Below are 19,701 nucleotides of genomic sequence, written 5' to 3' on the forward strand. Positions count from 1 at the left end.
CTGGAGAGATCAGTGACAAGCTGATCACATGCCCCACAATCATACACTGTTCCTCATACTGCCTTCTGGGTCTTTCCATGTCAATTCAACCAATTTGAGAAAATGTTCCAGCTGATAGTCTCAGATTTGGCTTATTTTATTTATTTATTTATTTATTGTTCCGTGGGACCACATTTAGGAGAAGTCTCCATGGTCATGGAACGAGTCAATACATGAAATTATAACACGATTGTAGAAACACATAAAATGAAACAAGTCGTTAGTTTAAATAAAGAAAATCAAGAATGTAACACTGGAATTTGCTTAATTTTTTATCTCTTCCAGGAGCTCCTCGACAGAATAGAAGGAGTGAGCCATGAGGAAACTCTTCAGTTTAGACTTAAAAGTGTTTGGGCTACTGCTAAGATTTTTGAGTTCTTGTGGTAGCTTATTGAAAATGGATGCAGCAGAATACTGCACTCCTTTCTGCACAAGAGTCAAGGAAGTGCATTCCACATGCAGATTTGATTTCTGCCTAGTATTAACTGAGTGAAAGCTGCTAACTCTTGGGAATAAGCTAATATTGCTAACAACAAACGACATTAAAGAAAATACATACTGTGAGGGCAATGTCAAAATTCCCAGACTATTGAATAGGGGTCGACAAGAGGTTTTCGAACTTACACCATACATAGCTCGAACAGCCCGTTTTTGAGCCAAAAATACCCTTTTTGAATCAGAAGAATTACCCCAAAAAATAATACCATATGACATAAGCGTATGAAAATATGCGAAGTATACTACTTTTCGTGTTGAAATGTCACTTATTTCAGATACTGTTCTAATGGTAAATAAAGCGGCATTTAGCACACCAATGTTACCAAGTGTGGAACACTCATGTACAAAATTTTAAGTTCCAGAATTATGTCTTGTGAAAGAAGGTGGCATGACCCGGAAATTGCAACCCACATCTGGCAATCTATCTTCAGACCCAACTTCAGGTCTTAACAACTCTGGAACTATTCCACACAGTCCAGTGAAATTTTTACAACGCAGTAACATCCACTTAGAGAACACACTCTATGAATCAAAACACCAACAACATATTTCTGAGGGAAACTAATAAATTCCAAAATGTGATTAAAAAAAATGTAATATGTTAAAATGTACATATTGTAGGTGCCCTCTATGCCAAATATAATTCACTCAAAAAGGGTATAAATTGTTTGTGGTAAGCTTAATGTGGCCTAAACACACACAGAACTCATCTTGCCAATATCAGTCACACAAACAGAGTTATATGCACACAAAAATACAAAAAATCCATGTTTTTCAGGTAATTTTTCAAAGTGTGGTAGCACAAAAGGGACAAATCATATCCAAGGCAAATTTCAAACACTGCATAAGTACGCCATAATATAATATGTGGGAAAATTTCAACTTGTTATTGCAAGGAATTTGTGTACAATAAAAGTTGACAGAGATGTATTTGGTTACGTTTCTTTTAACACGATTTAGCAAGTAATAGTGATGATGCAGACAGCTTGTTTCAGATGAAGCTGCAGCAATTGTTGGGAACCATAAGGCAACAGAAAGTTAAACAATGGTAGTTTTCAGGGACTGGTCAGTACTGTTGTGGAAAGTCAGTATGGAGGCAGAAGAGTGTACTAGTGGTGCTTTTGTTCAAACAAGTTGCAGTATTGGTAGAGCACAAGCATCTGAATGCCATAAAGCAACATATGTGACAAAATGTGGCATTCACTTTGTACTGTATGATGTGGATGAATCGGACCAAGATTTGTTGCTATGGAGATCCGGGATACACCCTGTGGGCACAAGAAGTACAGTTCCAGGAAACTTTAGTGTTTGTTATCATCATATGAAAGTGTTTCTGGATAATTATTCTTTCCTACAAAGAAGTTGTTTTGATCCATTTTGCATTCATAAGAAGACTGTGAAGTGTATCCTCAGAGAAATTGATATAAAATCAGTATTGAAAGTGAATCAGTGCATGGGACTTAACATGACACCAGGACAAAAATTATGTTCCAGGTGTGTTACAATGCTAAAACATGAAGAATATTCTGATAATTTACATGACAGTGACGAAGAGTATCAGCCACCTACAACCACAGCAGATGAGCAATTAAATACTTCAGTGACTGCTCTTGGTTTGTCTCCCATGAAGACACACAAAGATGGGAAAAGAGACAGGCCCAGCTATGGTAGAAGAAAACTACAAGAAGCTCAAATGGAATTAAAACACGAATGGTGGAAGAGGTAGAACTATCTGCTCCAAAGGAACAGAAACATGCCACAAGTGCTCCGATTTGGACAAAATTGTGCATGATTTGAAAGAAAAATGTGCCGTATCCACACGCCAGAAAAAAGTAGCTATTCTTACCCTTGCACCTTCCAGGTGATCTACTGACTACACTGCAAAGGAATTCAATGTTTCTACATATATGGTAAAGCAAGCAACCCAAGGAGTGCTTCCACAACTGCAGCAGGCTCAGGGTAAGCAACTGAGTTCAGAAATAAAGGTGCTAGTGTCGGAGTTTTATGAAAATAATGACTACAACCGCATAATGCCTGGAAAAAAAAGACTATGTAACGGTGAAAATGGGAAATGTACGTGTACAGATGCAAAAAAGACTGTTGCTATGCAACATATCAGAACTATATGTAGAATTCAAGGAAAAGTATCCCAATACCAAAGTAGGTTTATCATCTTTTTTCAATCTTCGGCCAAAATGGGTTGTGCCTGTAAGTGCAAGGGGCACACACAATGTTTGTGTATGTGAGACCCATCAAAATGCTAAGCTGATGTTTGCTGCTATAAAGGATTCTGGTCTGGATTACAAAAAATGGTTCAAATGGCTCTGAGCACTATGAGACTTAACATCTGAGGTCATCAGTCCCCTAGAACTTAGAACTACTTAAACCTAACTAACCTAAGGACATCACGCACATCCATGCCCGAGGCAGGATTCAAACCTGCGCCCGCAGTGGTCGTGCGATCTGGATTACAGAGGTGCAATGAAGCTGCTAGTGTGTGACATCAGTTCCTACCAGTGCATGATACACAGGTGCGAAAAGCGTCCTGGTAAGGCAAATCTTGCAGAACACGTGAATAACAAACTGTATGGTGAACTCCTTATGGCTGACGATGAACTTGTTCCTTATAAACAATGGACACACATGGATCGCACAAGTCTTGAAACAAAGCAAAGTACAGTGGAAGATTTTCTTGAAATGTGTTGTCAAAAAATGGACAAACTGACCACACACAGCTTCACAGCAACAGCACAATCGGCTTATTTCCAGTTTTGTAAGGATAATTTGAAACAAGATGAAATTATAGTTATACTAGACTTTTCTGAAAATTATGCATTTATAGTTCAAGATGCCATCCAAGGATATCATTGGGACAACAGTCAAGCAACTCTCCAGCCATTTGCGATTTACTATAGAGGTGACTCATGTGGTGTATCTGTCATGAACCTGTGCGTTTTTAGTGACTGGTTAACTCATGATGCCATTGCAGTTCATGCCCACATTTGCACTGTCATGGCATATGTGAAAAACAAGCTGCCTCACATACATTTTGCGAAATACTTCAGTGATGGGGCAGCTAGTCAGTACAAAAACTGCAAAAATCTCAAAAATTTATGCACGCATTACCATGATTTTCAGATTCACGCAGAATGGAATTTTTTTGCAACAAGTCATTGTAAAAATGTATGTGATGGTATTGGTGCTACCATTAAGCGCATGGCATCATGAGCTAGTCTGCAGCACCCTACGGAAGGTCACATTCTAACACCTCTTCAATTATTTACCTGGGTACAGAAAAATATGTCTGGCATACAATCATTCTAGGTTTTAAACGATGAGGTGAAATCAGTCTAAGAGATGCTAAAAAGCAGACTAAAACACGTTAAGACTGTTGCAGGCACAAGGAGCCATTATCACTTCTCTCCAGTGGACTCTGACAATGTGCAGATGAGCAGACTGTCCGGTTATAACTATAGGTTCATGCACAACATGTGTCTTCACAGTGTGTCTGACTCAGGATTCAGAAGCAAAAGCAGCAACATACAACCATGTTGCTATGTTATTGCTGTTTGTGATGACAAATGGTACTTAGGATGTGTTGCAGAGTGCTGTGAAGCAGAAGGTGATGTATTTGTGAACTTCATGGCACCAGCAGGACCAGCAAGATCATTTCATTGGCCACGTTTGGCAGACAGGTGTTAGATTCCTTTTGAAGATATTCTTATGACAGTTCCAGTTCCTACCACAGTGTCAGGAAGACAGTACAATTTGCCACTCAATGCACAGAGTACAGTAGCTAAAGTGTGGGAGAACTTCTGTTCAAAGTACAATCAACTGATTTTTAGCAGTTAAGGAGCAGTAATCATTAATGATAGGTTGTGGTTAATCTGTCTATATGTTGTTGCTTAGTGATTAAACAGTTGTGGGAAAAGATAAGAAGAGGCAGAACAGTTTACGATGTGTTTTTACAAAATTGTGCTGTGGAACAATGGCCACATCACCAAATACATCTGTCAACTTCCATTGTACACAAATGTCTTGCAATAACATGCTGAAATTTTGAGATACATATCATTATGGTCTACAGTGTGTGAAATTTGGCTTGGATACCACTTGACCCTTTTGCGCTACCACACTTATGAAAATCCATGTTTTTCAGGTAATTTTTCAAATTTTTGTATTTTTGTGTGCATGTAACTCAGTTTTTGTGACTGATATGGGCATGATGAGTTCTGTGTGTGTTTAGGCCTGTGTGTTTAGGCCACATTAAGCTTAGCACAAAAAATTTATACCCTTTTTGAGTGAATTATATTTGGCATAGATGGCACCTACAATATGTACCTTTTAACGTATTACATTTTTTTTTATCACATTTTGGAATTTTTTTATTTTCCCCTCAGAAATATGTAGTTGGTGTTTTGATTCATGGAGTGTGTTCTCGAAGTGGATGTTACTGGGTTGTAAAAATTTCACTGGACTGTGTGGAATAGTTCAAAAGTTATTAAGACCTGAAGTTGGGTCTGAAGATAGATTGCCAGATGTGGGTTGCAATTTCCAGATCACGCCACCGTCTTTCACAAGTCATAATTCTGGAACTAATTGGCAGGGGAAACTAATACTTTTTTTACACGAGTTTTCCACACATGGTAGAATTAGTGTACTGAATTTCAGTCAAATCTGAGACTATGAGCTGGAGCCCCTGGTTGAACTGACATGGAATGACCCTTGTAGGCAGCAGTCGGCCAGTCGAATGGGCCTCAGATGTAATCCATGAGTGGTGCTTATGTTTGCATTTACTGCTTCCGCTCACTGATATGGTACTGCAACCAAGTTGGAAAACAGGAAATGGTTTGACCAAAGATCAACAGACACTTGCTTTTTATGTGGAGTGCTGAAATGTGAAGTATGGAATAGTGCATACCTCAGCTCACAAAGGCACTTCGATTCTTTCTAGATTCAAATTTGATTGTTTGTTGTTCTGTGATTACATTCTAGTAGCTGTCATAATATTTTAGTGACTATGTCCCATAAACTTTGAAGTTTTCGACTACTGCTCCTGATGTCCTGATCCTACCCCATGTAACAGATATTTTCATAAATGGAGACTTAGCTGGAATGACGACAATTCTAATGTAAGATGCGCTCTTGTAACATAAAATAAACACACAGTATAGCAAAACTTGCCTGGTGCCAACTATATTTTTCTTTAGTACTCTCGTACAGAAGTTACAACATTAAAATGACAATTAAGTGATTACATGAAGGTCAATAAGATAATACTTTCGCCAATAAGCAAGCTCTGCATCGACAACTGTTACTGCAGATGGTGTGTACTAAGAATGAATGTAGGTATGCTTCTGCCTAAGCCTAAATTTCTATAATTTTCCTGCCAAAGTAATTCAGTGTTTAGTGTGTAATTTTTTAACTATTATTTGACATTCACTCTCAAAATTTTGAGGGTCAGCCTTACTGTGATAACACACAATCCTCCTTGCAATGCTTCCCTAGGATTTTGTGAATTTTATTTATTGCCATATCATGATGATGAAACACACACATATTTCCATTAAAAAAGAAAAAAAAAGACATACATTAACAGTGAATTGGCAAAGAATATCAGCTATGACAGCATTTGATGAAAAATCAATCTCTCTCTCTCTCTCTCTCTCTCTCTCTCTCTCTCTCTCTCTCTCTCTCTCTCTCTCTCTCTCTCTCTGTCTGTCTGTCTGTCTCCCCCCCCCCCCCCCCTCTCTCTTTCACTCTGAACTGACTGACTGACTTCATCCTGTTGTAGCATGACCTGTACAGGATTGTTCATAATGTCACACCATGTTCGCGGAAGGAGAAATCACATTGCACCAAAAAATATAAAGGTGGGTGACCTACAGGATATAAACAAGAGCATCAGCATGAAAATGAATAAAAAAATTCACCCATTTCACCTTTTAATAAGTTTTCTTTTCTTATTTGATTCTTATTAACAGCTTAGGTATTTTAAATATATTTGCACAGCTTCACAAATATGAGGACAATTGCCATTTACATAGACACTTTGCAAGATGAGATTTTCACTCTGCAGCGGAGTGTGCACTGATATGAAACTTCCTGGCAGATTAAAACTGTGTGCTGGACCGAGACTCGAACTCCGGACCTTTGCCTTTCACGGGCAAGTGCTCTACCAACTGAGCTACCCAAGCACGACTCACGCCCTGTCCTCATAGCTGGCGGAAGTAAAGCTGTGAGGACGGGGCGTGAGTTGTGCTTGGGTAGCTCAGTTGGTATAGCACTTGCCTGTGAAAGGCAAAGGTCCCGAGTTCGAGTCTCGGTCTGGCACACAGTTTTAATCTGCCAGGAAGTTTCACTTTGCAAGATGTCCAAGACAAATTCTGTGTCTGTGATTTAACAGTAGTTTTTCTTTCAAAATCACAATGAGAAATACTTTTAATAGTTAATTCCAAAGACACCATCACCACAAACAAAAGTCAATGGAGTTAATATTTGTGATATTCAATTCTAATCTCTATGTATCAGTTATAGGAGGTAATCTTAACACATAATTCAATTTCTTCTGCAATAATGCACCTGTCACATGTTATGATAGTGACTTTTCATCATATATACAATTAACTGTAACATCAAAACACAAAACAACTTATCCCTTGTTACAATGGAAATAGTAATACATATCTGGAAAAACATTTTAGTTAATAAGATTGTACATAAATCATTATGTACTTCAAAATGAATTATGAAGTTTACTAATTCCGTAAGCATATTTCCCAACACTTCTGTCAACAGTACACCAAACGAGCAAGCTGTATCTTAATTACAACCAATAATGGAAAAATTATGAAGAGGCATTCCACAATTCTGGGAAATACTTATTACAACTCACATTACAAATAAACCACCAACAGGAGACTAAAGCACAATGTGTCTTTCACAGTCACAAAAGAAGGAAAATGCCTATGCCACCACTCTTAGCCTTAAAGATAGAATTTATTGATTAGAAGCTACAGAAATAATCAAGCAGTAGTGAATGTTATAGTGATTAGTGGTCCTTTTAGCCTTAAACTGAATAACAATCTGTTTCCTTAAAACTGTACTCACAGTTTATGTAATGGTTCCAAATATCCAAAGAATATCTAAACACATGAAATGTACCAGCTAGTGAAATACAGGTTTGCAACAAATGAATACGACAAATTACACCAACAAGACATCTATGGATTTCTCTATTAACATCTCAACATAGGAAATACATCAGCTACAGAAGATCAAAAACTGATGAGTTCAAAATTCACCTCACCTCCTAGCACCATAGTCAGAGAGAATAGATGATGACCGGTAGTAATCATGATGATGATACTGTCCTGTTCTGTATCTGCAAGAGCATGGTCTACATCAATTAATGCAATGTAAATGCAAAGCAATATATCAGCAACAGTATTATCTTATGTTAAAGACAATAAAATGAGCATGTCATCATCTGCTGCTGAAGAAATAACTATAAGTGCAATGGACAACTGGTACCCATGTGTGTATTCTTATAATGACTGGACTACAACACTGACTTGCAAAGGCTTTTCATTATAGAAAGAGTACATCCATTAATCAAATCTGTGATACCATGATGCACTGTGTAACAAGTACTTCACAATATTTTGTACCCATAAAATCAATACTAAATCATCTAACAATTTTAATTTATCCAAAATGTGCAGGATCCTCGGGTCTTGAGACCCTGGTCATAGAACTTTTGAAATAAAAATCAGTTGTAGTTTCTTTTTACACAAATAAACAAATAGTAGAAATACAAAATATTATAACATTAATTCATATACAGCTTCCATAATATATTACACTAATTACCAGAAGCTTAAGAATGAAACATAGTCAGCACTCTCCTGAAACAATTTAATCAAGTTACAGAAAACAAATCACGATGACCAAGTTAGATAACAAATCGGTATCCTCTTGAACAGGGAACAGGGGTGCAGCATTTTATGGCTTTACTATCTGCCTTTGGTTTGAATGAACTAGCATGAGTCTAACTAAAGCAACCTGAGTTATGTGAAATAAGGTGAATAAAGGAGAGAGGGAAGTGGTAGGGCCAGATACTTTCACCTTGGACTATGTTTTTCCGCTATCAGATTTTGAACTATTAAATAGTCTGCTTAAAATAAAGATAACTGATACACTTTTTGAAACCTTTTTCACCTACTGATTACCATTCTGATGCAGTACAGGAATCAACGAAACATAAGACTATGGTTTTTCACTGTTATGTTCCACAAATTGTTCTTGTCTGAACCGAATTTCCCAGCATGAACACACGATATAAACCAGTTTTAGTGTATGACAGATACTGACTATAGACAATATTTTGACTGAAAAGATAGACACATTTGTGTTTAGTAGATGATAGTATTTGTGACATCTACCTGTGAGCTTTCTACTTGTCATACCCAAAACTCTGACACTGTCAACAGCACCAATGGTACCTCTCATTAACAAGACACCAAATATCATTGAGTATAGTCTAAAATGAAAAATGTTTTCCTCCCTCCACCCTCCCCCACCTCATTAGCCAACTAATTTCTGCCATAGACTTCTTAATGATTTCCTTCACACATCAAAAAAAGTACAAGGTGTACAACTTTGCTTCCGTCATTTACCGATAGGTGGCGACAATGGTAAGTAGTGGTCGAAAGAAACAGATGGCAGACGTCAGGCAGTTAGCTTGGACCTCAGTCAACATAACCTCATTCAAACATTAGTCGATTTGTATCTGCATCATAAAGTTGTTCCTGATTGAAAATCTCAGTTTAAAAGCCTAATTCTCACCATTTGCGGGAGGTGTTACTGTTTTGTTTCAATATGAAGAAGACAGCTGCTGTGTCTCAACAAATGCTGTCAAGTACGTATGGTAAGGACGCTATTAGTGAAAGAACATGTTGCGAGTGGTTTCAATGCTTCAAGAACGGTGATTTTAACGTCGTAGACCGGCATTGTGGTGGAAGAGAGAATGTTTTTGAAGACGCAGAATTGGAGACATTGCTGAGTTAAGACTTGTGTCATACTCAAGAAGAATTGGCACGATTAGCATGAGTGACACATGCCATTCAAAATGTCTCAAGGCTACGGTCATGATTCAGAAAGAAGGAACTTGGGTCCCGTGTGAGCTGAAACCAAGAGACGTTGAACAGCGTTTGTGTGTTTGTGAACAGTTGATTCAGAGGCAAAAACGGAAGGGATTTCTGCATCACATTGTGACTGGGGATGAAAAATGGGTTCATTATGATAACACTGAACGCAAAAAATCATGGAGATATCCTGTCCATGCTTCCAAATCGACGGTCAAAACGAATATTCACAGCTCCAAAATCATGCTCTGCATTTGGTGAGACATGCTCTGCATTGTGTACTACGAGGTGTTAAAACTGAGTGAAACAATCACAGGTACCCATTATCGAACCCAATTCATGTGTTTGAGCAGAGCATTAAAAGACAAATGGCCGCAATACAGCGAGAGGCTCGATAAAGTGATTTTGCAGCATGGCAACGCTTGACCCCACGTTGCAAAAGAGGTCAAAACGTACTTGGAAAAGTTAAAATGGGAAGTCCTACCCCACCCACTAGATTCTCCAGATATTGCTCCCTCTGACTATCACCTGTTTAAATCAATGGCGCATGGCCTGGCACCAACACTTCCAATCTCATGAAGAAGTCACAAATTGGATCGATTCGTGGGTCGCTTCAAAAGATGAACGATTTTTTTGACGCGGGATTCGTACACTGCCCGAAAGATGGGAAAAAGTAGTGGCCAGCGATGGAAAATATTTTGAATGATACATATGTAACCAATTTGTTTCATTAAAGCTTCAAATATAGGGGAAAAAACGGCATAAGAAAAGTTGTACACCTTATACATTTACTTACTGCGTTGCAACAAAATGAACAAATGTATTGTCACTCACGTGAACTGTCACACTTAGGTAAAATTTTATATTTGAGGTATTTATTCACACATATACAACAGTAACTTTTATGCATGTTAAACTACTTGCACTGCTACTCTCTCTCTCTCTCTCTCTCTCTCTCTCTCTCTCTCTCATACACACACACACACACACACACACACACACACACACACATACACACACAAATTTATTTCTTGGCAATATTAGGACATACAACCTATGAAACAATCACTGGGTGTCATAAAATAGAAATTAGGATGCCGCACATGCTGCTATTGTATAACAAAAATATATGTTAATAATTGCACTAAAATACCCTAAATAATTTCAGAATTGCTTAATGCATACAACAGTAACAAACTTCTAGTATACATGTGTAACTTCAGACACAAGCTAACAGCCTAAAAACGAATAACAGTGATTTAGGATTTTTGGAATAAAATATAGGAAATTTGTGTTTTCACCTAATAAATTTCTTTGTGGAAATTATGTACGAGGCGTGTTCAAAAAATAACACGGATTTTCAAACTTCACATGTTACGTTAGTCCAATTCACATGATTTCATTTGTTGTTGTGTGGAAAACATAAATGAAAAGTATCTACACAATGTCAGGAATATCGAATACTTGGCCTATTGCCAACTGTCCAAAAGGTTACTTGTATTTTGGTAGCATTGGCAATTACTTATTTCATACAAAAATGGATCAGAGAATTTGTATAAAATTTTTCTATGGAGAAAATGGAACAAAGTTTTACAGCTGTTAAATATTGCATTTGGCGAGTCTGCTATGAGTAACATAAGAGTTAAAGAGTATATAAGCTTTTTGAATTAGGCTTTGGAGACATTTAAAATGATGAACAACCTGGACATTCCAGCACAATCACAATCAGAGAAGTCACTTATGATATTGGCATACCAAATGGCACACACCATAAATTTTTTTTCCCGATGCTTCGGGTGTAAAATGTGCAACAGAAAAATTTGTTGAATTTTGAACAAAAACAGTGACAAATGCAGATTGCTCAGCAGTCACTAGAGGAAGTCAACAATGATGCACAGCTACTGAAATGTGTAATAAAACAAGATGGAACATGGTTTTTTTGGATATGAAAATGAAATTAAAACTCAGTCATCCCAGCGGATGCATCTCCGAAACCAAAAGAGCTCGGCAATTGGACTCAAGAGTGAAAGTTATGTTCACTGTGATCTTCAATTTTAATGGCACAGTGCACCATGACTTCCTGCCATAAGGTTGAAAAATCAATATGTCCTGCTAACAAGTTCAATGCTGTTTGTGAGAAGAAATCCACAGGAGTAGGGCAGAGGAGGGATACCATCCAGATCTGTGCTAAACAATTCAGAGGTTTTGCACCATGATAATATGCCTGTTTCAACTTTGTTGCTTGTTCTGAATTTCTGGTCAAAAACAATACTTTAATGATGACCCAGAAGCCATATTCACCACACATGGCCCCACGTGACTTCCTTCCGTTTCCAAAAATAATGAAAACCTTAAAGGGCTGTTATTTTACAAGCACGGAAAGATTAAAATCACATTGCTGAGAGAGCTAAAAGCTATTCCACAAATAAGTGTTCCATAAGTGTTTTGAGAATTAGAAGAAGTGCTGGCATAAAAGTCTAATAACTAATGAGGACGAATTTGAAGGGGATAACATTGATGTAGAAGAATAAATAAAATTATTTTTTAAAACAGAAAAGACAGAAAAATCCCCATTATTCTTTGAACACACAGTATGAAATACAACATTGTACACTTTCACATATCAAGCACGTGATGGTATCCTTACTTATTCTTAGTTTTTAGAACTGAAACCCAGACTCTTTCTTTTCGGGGGTGATGTTCTAACTGACCAAGCTATCCAGGCCTGGTTGTGCAGCTGGTAAGAGCATTGCCTACAAAAGCCAAGTTTCTGAGTTCGTGTCCTGGTCAACCACATAGTTTTAGTACTTAACAGATTTTTTCCACTAAATTGGGTAAAACTTTATTTTATTAGTACTGATGTACATCTTGATTTTTTTTTTTCTTTTGGGGGGGGGGGATGCAGTGGGAGAGTGACCAATTTAAAGTTAAGATACATCACAAAATGCTCTTGATTACATTCTACAAAGAATATAAACCATATTTTAGACAACACAAAGCTGCTGGTAGAATATACATATATACCTGTCATCATTTTCAGAGCTGCGACCAGAATGAACACTGCCTCTGTCTTCAGAGTATACACCTTGTTGATACTGATGCTGATCCCCATAATACTTTGCATACCAATCAGCATATGCAGCTGGGTTGGTTCTCCTGAGGTTTTCATAATATTTATAACTATAGTATGCCTCATAATGATAACGATCCAAAGCAGGTCGTCCATAATAACCATAACCTAGAAATGTAATAAGCACACGTTACTATCTTAATTACAGAGAGCAGGGAGATGATTGGGAATGGATGCACAGCCAGCATCCTAGATCTAGTCAGTGGATTATGTTAACTAGTCAGTAAGTCCGAGTTTTCAACTAGTGTGCCACCATCTATTAGCTCCAGTACTACTATATGAGATGACAAACAAATCTGAGACTGGCTGGAGCAAATGGAGGGTGTGACCATTGCACTGAAATAGTGTGTTACTGAAATAGTGTGTTACTGAAAGTGTGCTTCAAATGAGTATTTTCAGCAGTGTCATAGGAGGCTATGAGAAAATGGAGGAGGTGCTCATTTGATTAAAAAGGACCCTGTGTGTTGTGGTATACTATGTCAGCTATTGCCTATGATTTGTTAATATGGAAAATTTGAAGCTGAACTGTGATATTGAGCCTAGGTAACACTGCAGGTCCTTCTTTAACTGGCTAGGTAAAGTCAATTTTAAGGGTAGAAGAAGGAAATGGCATCCTGCCTTCAACACGAGCAAGTCACAACAAGTTCAATATTAAAAATATTTTTTCTTTTAAAATAACTGGCCACAATCACTAATTGCTTTCTTGTCACATACAAAAAGATGTATTTCATTGTCCTCCGGTTTTTCCTCCTTTCAGTGACAAAATTTACAATGTTTCTATTACTTTAAATTCAAATGCAACACTTTGTCCTCATAAAACTTATTCCATTGAATGACAGACTGATTAGAGTGGCAATCAGTTTTCACAATTATACTGCATTTACCCAAGTGTAAGATGACCTTGAACATAAGACAACCCCCCTTTAAAAAGAGGCTCTTTGAGACAAATTTGCTTTTTACATATTCTGACTAATCAAAATAACAAACTTTTATTGACTTAAGGGACTTGCCTAAAATGTTAACATTACACCTATTCTAAATTTATGCCATTTATTGATTGTCTATATTTTGATAATACGAGGAGGAATAAAAGAAAGAAAAAGGAATTTTTTACAATAATTTTTATCTTCATTGCCTTTTTCTATAGTTAGCCAGTTGTCTGTGGTATCACTATTTTTAATCATCATCATCATCATCATCATCATCGTCATCCTAATAAAACAGCTGTGAGACTTAACATCTCTGTTTTCACAAATATACGGCTATTTCTTCCAAATATGTTGGGATTTTTGAGGTTGTGGTTACTATGGGACTTGAGAACATATCTGTTTTTTTCTGAACACTTGGTGAATTTAACTTCTATACTGATGTGAGATGTTACAATATCTCTTGTTTCCAAATACATTGTCTGCCCACTGCTCTCACATTGGCTAGGATCAGCAGCTGACACATCCCAATCATTCCCGTCATATCTCACGGTGTGCAACGACAACAGTGCTGCATGAAACACGTAAGTACACCATTGATCTCAACTTAGACCTTTTGCACCTCCCACAGACATGTACACTATGCGATCTCAAGTATCCAGGCACCTGGCTGATTGGTTGGTTTAAGGGGTTAAGAGGGGGGGGCGACCGAACTGCGAGGTCATCAGTCCCTTGTTCCCAGTAGAACAATTACCCAAGGGAAAGAAGAAAACAAAGAAGATGTATGGCACAATAACAAGAGGAAGACCGACACAAGGACAATCAACACTACTATGGACAAAAACAGGAAAAGAAAACCACAGAGAGAGATGCAAGAAACAGGGAGAAGAGGTTAAAAACAAGAAAGCAAATTACCAGGGCTGGCTGACCACGAGAATAAAAAAGGAGAAGCCAGCCACTCTGAAACACATGAAAACTTCCATCCTTAAAGTCCTAGGGTAGAGGACACAGAGGGACAAAGGACATGTGCTAAAACTCATATCAAACGATAAAACCCACCCTCACGAATAAAACTTAAAACTAAAGCTGCTGTTAAGGCATTGTCACCCAACACCGAAGGTAGGGTGCTGGGAAAGTTAAAAGTCCACTTCAGAGCAGCTAAAAGTGGGCACTCTGGCAAGAGGTGGATGACTGTTATTTGGGAGCCACAGCGACAATGAGGTGGGTCCTCGCGACGGAGGAGGTAACCGTGTGCGAGCCACACATGGCCAATGCTGAGCCAACAAAGGACAACTGATTCCCTGCGAGAAGCACGCAGGGAAGACTTCCACACATTTGCAATCTCCTTAATGACACACAGTTTGGTGTGCATAATGTTATGCCACTCCGTCTCCCAAACCTTGCGGCATAACACAGAATGCAGGTCAGTTTCAGAGATGCCCATCTCCAGGAGTGGTTTCTGCACTGCCTGTTTGGCCAGCCTGTCAGCAAGTTCATTGCCTGGGAGAAGGGACCAAACTACGAGGTCATCGGTCCCTTGTTCCTAATAAAACAACGTCACAAGTGTGAGAATAAAACAGACAAGACATGTAACACAAAACAGAAAGAATGGAAAAGCCACAAGAATGAAGGGAAGGCAACGAACATTAAAAGGAACAAGAGAGGACAAGAAAACAACAGAGAGATGCTAGAAACAGAAGAGAGTAAGACATGAAAGCAGATTACAGTGGCTGGCCAACCACAAGAATAAAAACAGAAAGCAAGCCAGTCTGCAACACATTAAAACAACCACCCTAAAAGTAATAGGGTGGAGGACACAGAGGGACAAAGGACGTGCTAAAACCTACATAGAAGTATAAAACCCACTCTCGCGGATAAAACATAAAACTAAAGCTGCTTTGGAGGCATTGTCACCAAACACCCAAGGCAGGGTGCTGGGAAAGTTAAAAATCTGCCACAGAGCGGCTAAAAGTGGGCAGTTCAGCAAGAGGTGGACAACTGTCATTTGGGAGCCACAGCGACACTGAGGTGGGTCCTCGCAACGGATTAGGTAACCATGTGTTAGCCACGTATGGCCAATGCGGAGCCGGCAGAGGACAACTGATTTCCTGCGAGAGGCCTGCATGGAAGACTTACACACACTCATAGTCTCCTTAATGGCATGCAGTTTGTTGTACATGCTGTTCTGCCATTCCGTCTCCCAAAGCCGGAAAACCCTGTGGTGCAAGACAGAATGCAGGTCAGCTTCGGAGATGCCTATCTCCAGAAGCTGTTTCCGCGCCACCTGTTTGGCCAGCCCGTCAGCAAGATCGTTGCCGGGGATTCCGACATGTCCTGGGGTCCACACAAACACCACAGAACATTGGGACTGTTTCAGGGTATAGTTGGACTCCTCAACGGACGCTACCAGAGGGTGTCGAGGGTAGCACTGGGGATGGCTTGTAGGCTGCTCAATGAGTCAGTACACAGGAGAAATGACTCGTCAGGGCATGAGCGGATGTACTCAAGAGCACGAGATATGGCCACCACCTCTGCAGTGAAGACACTGCAGCCAACTGGCAAGCAGTGCTGCTCAATATGTTCTCCATAGAAATATGTGAAGCCTACATGACCATCAGCCATTGAGCCATCGGTGTAAACCACTTCAGAGCCCCGGAACACGTCTAGAATTGACAGGAAGTGACAGCAGAGGGCGGTGGGGTTAATGAAGTCCTTAGGACCATGCAGAAGGTCCAGACGAAGCTACAGTGGAGGGACACCAGCCTCCACCAGTATGCTGGTCACCGGACTCGTCCTAAAAGCACCTGTCGCTAACTGAACCCCACAGCGGTGCACAGGGTCGAGTTAATGCAATGCTGAAGGCGCTGCCGAGCCATAAACCACACTCCCATAGTCAGTTCGGGATTGGACAAGGGCTCTGTAGAACTGCAGCACCGTACAGCGATCTGCACCCCAATCGGTGTTGCTCAGGCAATGGAGGGCATTGAGGTGCTACCAGCACTTATGCTTAAGAAGACGAAGATGAGGGACCCAAGTCAATCGAGAGTCGAAAAGCAGTCCTAGGAATTGATATGTCTCCACTACAGTGAGTGGATCATCATTACGGTAAAGTGCAGGTTCCGGCTGAACAGCACGATGTCAACAGAAGTGCATGACACACACGACTTTCCAGCTGAAAACTGGAAGCCGTGGGCTAGATCCCTGGAGGTGCCGCTCAGCAACAACAGTACTGGAGCAGCAGTACGAAATGCAGAAGTCGTCTGCATACAGAAAAGGTGAGATGGAGGGCCTGACAGCTGCTGCTAGACCGTTAATGGCCACTAAAAATAGAGACACACTCAATACAGAGCCCTGCGGGATTCCTTTCTCCTGGGTATGGATGGAACTATGGGAGTCACCAACTTGGACACTGAAAGTACAGAGCGATAGGGGGTTTTGGATAAAAACCGGGAGTGGTCCCCAAACACCCCACTCATACAATGTGGCAAGGATATGATGTAGCCAAGTTGTGTCATATGCTTTACGTAAGTAAAAAAAGACAGCAATCAGGTGTTGCCGTCTGGAAAAGGCTCTTCGGATGGCAGACTCGATGGAGCAACCCCGGCGGAAGCCATCCTGACATGGAGCCAGCAAGCCACATGACTCCAGGACCCAACCCAACCGCCGACATACCATATGTTCCAGCAGCTTACAAAGAACATTGGCGAGGCTGATGGGCCCATAGCTTTCCACATCAAGTGGGTTTCTACTGGGTTTGAGCATGGGAATGATGGTGCTCTCCCGCCACTGCGATAGAAAGAAGCCATCGCACCAGAGCAGGGTGAAGATGACAAGAAGATGTCGCTTGTAGTCAGATGAGAGATGTTTAATTATCTGGCTGTGGATGCAATCAGGCCCAGGAGCTGTGTCGGGGCAATGTGCAAGGGCACTGAGGAACTCCCACTCTGTAAATGGGGTGTTATACGGTCCACTGCAGCATGTAGTGAACGAGACGACTTTCTGTTCCATCCGCATTTTTGAGGGTGCGAAAGGCTGGGGGGCAGTTTCCGACGCAGAGGCTCTATCATAGTGATCAACAAAGTGCTTGGCAATCGCATCTGTGTTGGTAGAGAGCATGCCATTGATGTTAATGCTAGGGACACCTGTTGGGGTCTAGTACCCAAAAAGATGTCGGATCTTCGTCGACACTTCAGAAGGTGATGTATGGCACCCAATGGTCGACACGTACCTCTCCGACACTCCCGTCTTTTGTAAGCAGGCAAACGCAGCACTGAGCTGCTATTAGGCTATTAGGTGCTCTCAGGAAGGGTGCCGTTTATGTCACTGTAGAGCTCGCCGATACTCTTAATTGCCTCAGCGACTTCTGGCGACCACCAAGGGATTGTCTTTTGTCGGGGACACCGTAGGGAACAGGTGATTGTGTTTTCCACTGCAGAAGCGATTGTTGTAGTGACCTGCTCAATCATATCACCGATGGCACCATTTGGGGGAGATTCAACAGTGACAGCAGAATTGAAGGCTACCCAGTCTGCCTTGTTTAAAGAAAATTTGGGTGGGCGTCCACAGGCATGACGCCAGAAGTCCTGGGCTGCAAACTGATAAATCAATGGCTTAGTAACTACCATGAGCCACACTGAAATGTGTGACAGCCCCAGTATTTAAAAGGCATTGGTCGAGTTGGGACAGTAAATTTTCAACATATCTGCCACAGTCACTAAGGGGTTATGGGCTTTAAAATCTCCCAAAAGTAGGAAAGGTTTAGGAAGTTGATCAGTCAGTGCAGCCAATACGTTCAGGAGTACCGCACCATCTGGAGGGAGATTATGTTGCAGACAGTTATTTCCTGCATCATCCATACCCTGACAGCCACAGCTTCAAGAGGAGTTTGAAGGGGCACAGGTTCACTACATACCGAGTTCAGGACATAAACGCAAACTCCACCTGACACACTATTATATTCGCTATGGTTCTTGTAATATACCCTGTGGCCGCGAAGGGCAGGGGTCCGCATTGCCAGGAACCAGTTTTCCTGGAGGGCAATGCTGAAAACAGGTGTACAGCTTAACAGTTGCCATAACTCAGCCATGTGGTGGAAAAAACCACCGCAATTCCACTGGAGGATGACGGGATCGTAAGACTGGGAAGGCATGAAACACTCAATGAGGCAGTCTACGCCTCAGGGTCACCTGCTGCCAAACTTATTTCCTGAACAGGCTATATCCATTGTATCTGAGGGTCTGGTGAGATCTAGGTCCTCAGCGGATGCCAGATTCTTGATCTCTTCCTCAGACGCATAGCTTGTAGGCAGCGGTGGTGTGGGTGCCAACGCATTTCCCTTGGTCTTCAGGTCATCTTTCTGGATTTCTCACGCTGATCCTTGGGTTTCTCTGGCTGGGAGGGCTTCACTGATTCAGTCTCCGGGACTGAGGATGACCACGAAGCCCTACGACCAGCTGCTTTTGGGTAATTCAGCCACTAGTGGGTGTCATCTTTCACACTAGCAGAAAGCTGGGAAGGGAGTGACCCAAGGGACCCCTTCCTAGCGAGAGGAGCTGAAGAAGACTTACACTTCTCCAGCTGAGAAGATAGTCGGGGGTACGGTGTTCCCAAGGTAGGTGGTGCAGGAGCAACGTGAAGGGAAGTGTCCCCACCATCAAGAGGGCAGGTGTAGTCTTCCAGCTCTGTGAGCTGACTGGAATTCACGGAACTAATGGGGCTACAACTTTTCTCAGAGCGGCAGCATAAGAGAATGTCATAGCCATAGGATGTAGGCGTTCAAATTTCCTCTTGGCCTCAGTTTAGGTCAGTGGCTCCAGGGTTTTGTATTCCATGATTTTCCTTTGTTGCTGTGAAATCCTGCAGTCTGGTGAGCAAGGGGAATGATGCTTTCCACAGTTGACACAGATGGGAGGTGGGACACATGGAGTATTGGGATGGGATTGACGTCCACAATCTCGACATG

General features: G+C 40.7%; 1 protein-coding gene across 3 annotated transcripts in view; it reads right to left on the reverse strand.

The window, feature by feature from the left end:
- LOC124556598 (protein transport protein Sec16A-like) overlaps positions 1-19,701 on the reverse strand; it is a 233,192-nt gene that overhangs the window by 94,865 nt on the left and 118,626 nt on the right. For 2 of the 3 annotated variants that reach the window (XM_047130565.1, XM_047130564.1), the window contains exons 11-12: positions 12,708-12,921; positions 7,847-7,921 (exon numbers count right to left, since the gene is read on the reverse strand). In XM_047130565.1, the coding sequence (XP_046986521.1) occupies positions 7,847-7,921; positions 12,708-12,921 (289 nt within the window). The remainder of the gene's footprint in view (positions 1-7,846; positions 7,922-12,707; positions 12,922-19,701) is intronic. The other variant, XM_047130566.1, reaches the window with a different exon arrangement.

This window comes from Schistocerca americana, chromosome X (assembly GCF_021461395.2).
Source record: "Schistocerca americana isolate TAMUIC-IGC-003095 chromosome X, iqSchAmer2.1, whole genome shotgun sequence".
In the NCBI taxonomy this organism is placed as follows: Eukaryota; Metazoa; Arthropoda; class Insecta; order Orthoptera; family Acrididae; genus Schistocerca; species Schistocerca americana.